We start from the raw sequence: 7,751 nt of genomic DNA, 5'->3' as shown, positions 1-7,751 counted from the left end.
CTGTGTACATACAATAATTTAGTAATACTATTTTTTCCCATGTCACTTTGTGTGTCTCTTTCTCCCCGTCCCCCTCTCCCTAGACTGCCAACTTCCATTTACGGAAATATTTCTGTGAGGTGCAGTGGTGGATTGACATGCCCCATTTCCATTAGGAGTCCAAACTTAGCCACTTCAGTTCTATTGCGCCCTCCCTCCAGACAAGGCAAGTCGTTTATTACCCTTAAAGCCACCGCTCTACCCCCACTGTCCTCCCATCCTCAAAACACAGTGCAACCAGATTTAGAAAGATCCCTAATTAATGGAACATAAATAGAAATATCACAGCTAGTACCAGGAACCAAACCCAAATGACAATGCAGAGATGGGCCCCAACTGAGGTCAGATTTCCATTCCCTTACTAAAAAGAAAGATGGTATTTTCTACTTAGCTAGTCCAAAATATTCCAGAAGTGCTATAGGGAGCTGTAATATTTAGGACCACTTTCACTGTAGAAAATACATAATGTTCTTTTAACAGAAGGGTCTTAAAATGCTGGTCCTCTGCGGTACCAGGAAAACAAAAGCAAAACAAAACAAAAAACACTGTGCCAGTAGTTCTCCACACACTCAAGCCTCAGTTAACAGTAGGTAAGATGTGCCCATCAATCAATGCAGGATATTTAAGTGCAGATCAGCAGCTTATCTGGTTGGCAGTTTCACTTGTCTGGACCAGGCTTTCGGTTTCCCCAAGCTACTGGATTTCCTCCCCTTTTCCCCATCCCTACAAGTATAAGATTAGAACGTATACATATTTTCGTCACTCCACCTTTTTTCCTTATTCCGTTCAACAGCACAGGCCTTTTTGTAGGCAAGACATTTTAAAGCATTTGCATCACTCTGAACATGCCTTTCAAGGGGGTAGAGGAAGAAGAGTGTTTCACAGTCAGTAATCTCAGCTTGCAATGGACTCTGGCATTCAATACACCCACCCACTTCCCTAAGAAAAAAAAAAATTAATGTTCCTGATTTTCTTGTGCAATTCCAGTCACTAGAAGAAGATTACAGGCCATAAACTGTACGCTCAGTACATTATTCATTTGTCCGGTATATACACCAACCAGTTCACTGGAAGACCCATCTGCAGGGGCATTGCAGTAAGTGTTCCGAATGTCCCAGACCCGGACTGAATTGTCCATCGACGCTGAAGCAATTAAACTACTGTCGGGGCTAAAAGTAAGGCTGGTTATGTTGTCCGTGTGCCCCCTCAGTTCTTTGTAAAGAGTTCCTGACGCCAAGTCCCACAGCTTTAGCCGCTGGTCTTCACCTGCTGATGCCAGGTACTTACCGTTGGGAGAAAACGCAAGCGCTAGCACGGGGCCACGGTGCCCGGTGAAAAGACGCACCGAGTTGCCTTGCTGAGTGCTCCACAAGCGCACAGTTTTGTCCGTGGAGCCCGTCGCTAAGTAGTTGGAATTGGGGTGGAACTTGACACAGTCTACGTCCGCCAAATGGCCTGCATATATTCGCAGCGGGTACGTCCGATCAAATGACCAGAGCCTTGCAGTGCGATCGTGGGAACCACTGGCAAAGTACAGGCTGCAGGGGCTAATATCCAAATCCCAGACAGGATAGGCATGGCCTTGGTACAAGACAGTGTTTGTAAAACTTCCGAGGTCCCAGTATCTGATGGACATGTCCTCAGAACAAGATAAGAGCCCCGAACTGTCTGAAAGAAACCTCGTGCTATACACAGGTCCACAGTGTCCTCTCAGGATCTTCATTTCTGTGCCTGCGCTGTCATCCTCTTCCTCCTGGTCAGGGAGGAGAGAAAGAAACAAGAAAGGAAAGCATGTTTATCTGTTCAACAATACAGGAACCACCATGAGGAAAATGGGCGGGTGTTAATACAGAAGTTATTTTGGACGTGGCACATTTTTTGCAACTCAGACACGAACGCATTTGCTACATCTAAGTTAATGCTGAAAGAGACGGTGAGATAAACCTTTTGGTGAGATAAACCTTTTATATACAAAGGTTTTATCTTCATTTTGGGTAGCCTCATGCTCACTCCAGAAGGCACCTTAACCTGGTACTGTACGCAAACAGGGAAAAAAGAAATATTTTATGACATTTTTCCACTTGCTAAAAACATATGCTTATTCCCTACCCGCTCTCTACTAAACTTTTGGCTAAGACATTGAAACAGATCTTGGCATCTGCTCTTTTGGTGTGGTCATTATTGGAAGTGAATCTCACAGTAGAGAAAAAGAAACACAGATGTCTTAAACAAAAGGCAGGAGATGGAAAGACAAAGCATATTTGACAAGCTGTCTGCTGGACATTCCTTCTTAGCTCCACAAGCGAGCAGTAACCCAGTAAGGCCGTAATATCTATTTCTCCATGCAAGCTCTATCAGGATGCTTTCACATCCTCACCCTTCAAGAACTGCCTTCAAGAATAGCAAATGTATGCAGCTTGTTTAGGTCAAAGGATCTATTTTGGGGCAGGAGAAGATGAATAATCACAAAAAGGACGGCACTAGAAACCTTTTTATCCTGCCATTCTCCAATTCAAGTACCAGGGCAGACAGTCAACAAGCAAGGGCTTTCACATTTAAAGACTGTTCAGTGAACTGTGCTAAAGGAATCTCCCAATAGAGGGTAAGAGTCTCTGAAAATCTACTCAGGTAGCACCCCTTGACACTCAGAGGCTACAGACAGCACAAGTTTCAACAAATCTCAACTCAAGAGAGTGTCCTTCCTGACGAGCTGGTGTCTCACTGACAAAATGCAAGATAACCATGGCCTGGGGTGCACCTGTGTAGTAGCTCGAGACCACCCTTCCTGTCAGGCAGACACTTTCCCTCAGTACTGAATCAGTAACACTCATCCACAGACGATCTCTGCACATCAAATTCAACACAACGCCCTTTTGTTTGTGAGCAGCCCCTTTAACTTTTATCATCATAAACTGGCCGTTTCCTGCAGAAGGAGCACTTCCTGCCCCGAGAGGAAACCCAATTCCCCAGGGCTGCCGGACTGCTGACGACCAGCAGAAGTCAGTGCATCGTGAGCGGCTCTCTTAGCTGACACGACATCCCCCGTCCCTCCGACCTCAGGACCCACAGACAGTTTTGCTTCAGACTGAAAGCCCTTCTCCTCCAGTGGTTTCAAATCTCACATTAGAGGTGAGCAAACTCTGACTTAGCTAGCTTGCTGCCTTTCTCCATCTCAGCTGCATGTTTAGTGGTAGGCAGCAAGCTGTGTTTAGCAATGCTAATTCTCTTCAGTAGTCAGTGCCCATGGGAGTTTTATGATGTGGCTGGGAGCCAACTTCATCTCTACTATGGAGGTGAGGCAGAGAGAAATTGCAGGCTCTAGCACGCAAAGCCCCATTCTCATTCAAATTGCTTTTTCTACTTCAGATAGAGCATTGCTTGCTGGAATCCACAGCATCTCTAGGCTATGTTACCACATTAAAGGAAAGAGGCTGATACCTGCAGCATTTTATACTATTTAATTATGACCATAAGATTCCTGACAAGTTACCAGTGGAAGCCCATTTAAAGTTACCTGTATTGTACTATAGTTTTTGTAAATTCCGCAAGTCCAGGTATTTAATTTTATGCCTCCAAATTCATAGAGGGCTACTTGGGCTGTCTGCAAGCACATACTCTTTTTCTTTACAAGCACCTAACTCTTCTTCTCTTGTATTACAGCAGCAGCTTACTTGAAAATGCCTGCTGAAGCATTCAAAACCACACTCCTATACGCTCACAGGTAGCAAATCTCATCTTTTACTTCTGTTTGACACCCACTTAGCGTAACAACTGCGCACTGCTGTTATAGCTTACCGAAAATGGTATACCTATAATGCTTCTTCCGTTTCCTCCCTATCCAAGTTAGTCTGCTGACCAGATTAACAAAGCAGCTGGAAGTGCAGCCACTACGTTACTGTCTTGCAGAACCAAGCTTCATTTCTTTGTCAGATCAAGCACACTCTTCCTTGCATCCCATAGCTACTACCATGTAGGTAAGCATTTACAGCAGCTATAGAAAGGTTGCAACCTGTGTTACAAATCACCAGGAAGGCAGGGAATCCCTCTTCATAGGATTTTTTCAGGATGCCAATTTCACGCATGGAATATGTTTCCTGGATATAACATACCACTGGGCATTACCCAGGTATCCATTAGCTCCTTCTGAAGTGGTTGCTGCTGCAGGATAGCATGAATGATTTGTATTTCCTTGGAATGGAAAAGAAGATAAGTTATATAAGCCTATTTCCATCAATAACCTAGACACACACACACACACTAAAAGCTACCTTTTATTATTTGTACTAACCATTTTGAAAAGAACAACTATGAAAACAGATTTTAAGTAATTGGATAGAACTGGAAAACCTACGAACACTACTAAAATAAGCTAAAAAAAAAAAATTTACTCTTCAACAGTGAATAGGAAATCTACTGAGCAAGTAACAAGACTCCCAAAAAGTATATTATTAAGAAACCGAAAAGAGTAAAAATGTTGGCATGTTTTGTTACACAGGACACCTTCCAAATGATACACCTACGGACAGACTGCCCAACTCCTCAGCTATTACTGAAATCAGTAATGGATTTTGCACGACAATCATCTGGACCCAGAAAAATTTACTGCCAATGCGTTTAACCTTGTGAGCAGCAAACATTATCTAGCTAATAAGAATTATCTTGATCTTCCACCCAGCATAAGCCTCAAGGGAATGAGTGAGCCTCAAAAAGCAATGTTATAAAACAAAGAAACCATCTTCCCCCCCCCCCCCCTTTTTTTTTTTTTTTCCCCCCCTTTTTTTTTTTCTAACTAGTAACAGGTTTCCCTGGGTGTCGTCATATCTCTCATCCTGCAGTGCTCTTAAGAGGTCAAAAGGGAAGATCTCCCACCTGCCTACAGTAAGAATCTCCTAGCAGGGAAAGATGAGGGAGTAGATACCATGGCTCTCTTTGCAGGACATTTCCTACTGCTCCTTCCAGAATTCCTTCCCATCTGCCATCCACCAAGGCATCAGCATCATCCCCGCTCACTACCACTTGAAGGACTGCTGCCACTCAAAAGCAGAAACTTAGAAGCAGAGCTGAATGGGGTCAAGTCTTAGTCTTCACAGAATTTAAAGGCTGCCACTCCTGCAGCTTGGAATAGAGAGTATTATTTTCTGTTGTTGATTTATGTAGTATCAGCGATGAGCATGGCAAAATTGCAAAGAGACAAACAATACATCCATTTGCCCGGCTGAAAAACTGCACTTTTATACTGGACCTTAAGTAAGAGAGGCTATAAAGTGGCATTTGTGTGATGCCACTGAAGAAAATGGAATCACTTTATCCCAAAATAGTAAGCTTCTCCTATTTCCAAGAAGCAAGACAACACTGGTGAAGTGCATTAGGGCATCACACTGAGAAAAATTCACTAAAACTATACCTAGTAGAAGACTTTGACCTTACTGACACAAAAGCTTTACATAGACTAGGAAAAAGCATCGTTCTCCAACACTTTTGCCAAGTCTCAACCTCATTTTTCTATATATACAAAAACAGTTAATAAACTCAATAGTCTAGTTGTAATGCCATCCTGAACGAGATCCACTGAAATGTGCACTTTTAGACCTCTGTGTCTTCATAAACAGAAGGATCTATTTGCTTGCAGCAAATCAGAAACCAAGCTGAAGATTAATTATTTCAGGCACTACTATTTAAATATAGTATCCAAAGCTAACTACACAATACAGAAATCAACCAAAACAAACAAAATGAAGAAACCTTACAAAACCCAGCCAAGTTTAACATCCTCACAAGTTATTGTATAGAACTCACTGAAGTAATGTCAAAGCACATTCAGAATTTTTGTTCTTTGTCAAAGTTTTCATGAGATTTATTGCTGTGAATTGTTCCTGATCATACTGCAGTGACAGTCTGAAACACAGCCCCTGTTCACACTGAGCTGCATTACTGGTGACTGCAGCCCTGTCAGGGTGGGTGGTCTTGTTTGGTCTCTCTTAGTATCTGGTCTGTTCCCACCTGCGACCCCACGGTGCCAGTGTACTTTCACTTTGGGCTCCCAGATACTGGAATTTATTTCCTTTGTAGTCAGTAAGCTTTCATTTACATTTGGGACATGGAACCAGCAGTGCGTTCAGGCTGGTACCCCGCCCTCAACTTTAAACTCCTGGTCAGGTCACTGTTTTGTCAATGGCGAAGTTATTCAGGGCAATGATGACTTTGATCTGTGCTGGTCTTTGACCGGTTTTTGGTTTTAGACCTGTGCATAAATACTGCAGAATACACAAAATATTAAATAGCCAATGAGAGCCATTTGTACTCAAGCTTCTGCAGCCATTTCATAATACACGTACGATATGCAAGTATGCGCCTACGTGCCAAAAAAAGCTAATACACGCTCCTGATAACCTCGCAATATCTCACTTTTTTATAGTCTGGAGCCAAAGGAGGTGACTTGCTGATTTAGCAGAGAAATTCTCCTCTGTCACAGGTTATCGACATTTGGTTTCCATGACAGGCAATACACACAGTCATGTGTCCTATGAACACTTACAGCTTATAATGAAAACAAGCCCGTAACTCCATCTTGGGCTAGTATGACCCACTTACCTGCTCATTCTGCAGAAAGGGTTAACCTGGGAAGCAGTGAGCACGCCGCTGTGCTATCTCACCTGGATGCCTGCCTCTAGTTCTCAAGCTGACTAGCAAGCAAAGCAATCCCTAACCATAGATCCCTGCATAAAGCCAGCTCTCTGCACTCTTCCAAAATAAACAGAACCCTGCCACTAGGTATTTTTTACGAGAAGAAGAAAAAACAGTGGAAAAAAGGATGTTTCTCCTGCTAAACACTCAACACAAGAACAAATGAGGCTTCTTCTTTTTTTTCTTTTTTTTTTTTTCCTCCTTCAAGAGGGGAGTGATTAAACAAAGGAAGAGTCACAAATTCTGATCTCTAACCAGATATAAGATGCTACGTGGGCAGCTGTGGTGAGAGAGGAGGAAGGGTGTGACTAGAAGGCAAAAAAAAAAAGAGTAAACTAGAAGATGCTATCTAGCCTGGCATGTGAAGGTACATACATCCTTGTCCTTGTCTCCAGCACTCCAGAGTGGGAAGCCTCTGAAGTTTCTACACTGCAGATTCCTTAACAGAGATATTTTGCATAATTTTTCCATGTTAACTCTTCACCACTGGTTCAGGTGATTCCTCAAATACAGTTTTGCACTTAGGCATCCCTCCTTTTTCCTGAAGCCTCAGACCAGCCTCCTTTGTCTCCTTCCTTACTTTGTCTTTATTTTCCTCTTCCTGCGTCTCTCCCGTTCTCTCTACCCTTCTGACTGGTTGTTCTGAGCCACTTCGTAGTTTTCATTCACCACAGTGTGTTTTTAGTGCCCACATCTCCTCGTTTCCTCTTCCCATCTGTAAGAAGGCTCCATGCTCCTCAGGGAAGGGAGCCTTCTCTAGTCACCTGTCCTTACTGGGCTGCCTGTGTAACATCATCTGTCCAAGGACAGCTGGAGGAGGGGGACCAGCACTTAGGACTAACAAACTATGACCCGAGCACAAACTCATTGCACCTCAGTGCAGCATTTACAACCACTGCAGGAAAGAGCAAGGACGAGAGTAGGCTACAAAATTTGTGCGTCAAGGCAGACAGGTTGTGGAACAGCCTCACAGTCCCCCAAGACATTACTAGATACTCCACAGTGCATGCCCAAAATACCTCAGCAGA

At 43.3% G+C, this 7,751-nt stretch overlaps 1 protein-coding gene across 2 annotated transcripts in view; it reads right to left on the bottom strand.

Moving 5' to 3' along the window:
• Positions 1-404: 404 nt before the first annotated feature.
• TAF5L (TAF5-like RNA polymerase II, p300/CBP-associated factor (PCAF)-associated factor, 65kDa) overlaps positions 405-7,751 on the bottom strand; it is a 16,255-nt gene continuing 8,908 nt past the window's right edge. Inside the window, exon 4 of one of the 2 annotated variants that reach the window (XM_009574833.1) lies at positions 405-1,792. In XM_009574833.1, coding sequence (XP_009573128.1) covers positions 995-1,792 — 798 coding nt within the window. In that variant the 3' untranslated portion in view covers positions 405-994. The remainder of the gene's footprint in view (positions 1,793-7,751) is intronic. The other variant, XM_009574832.1, reaches the window with a different exon arrangement.

The sequence above is a fragment of the Fulmarus glacialis genome, unplaced genomic scaffold, assembly GCF_000690835.1.
Source record: "Fulmarus glacialis isolate BGI_N327 unplaced genomic scaffold, ASM69083v1 scaffold27053, whole genome shotgun sequence".
Classification (NCBI taxonomy): domain Eukaryota; kingdom Metazoa; phylum Chordata; class Aves; order Procellariiformes; family Procellariidae; genus Fulmarus; species Fulmarus glacialis.
The sequence above is the reverse complement of the archived record's forward strand: the minus strand, read 5'-3'. Positions and strand labels throughout refer to the sequence as shown.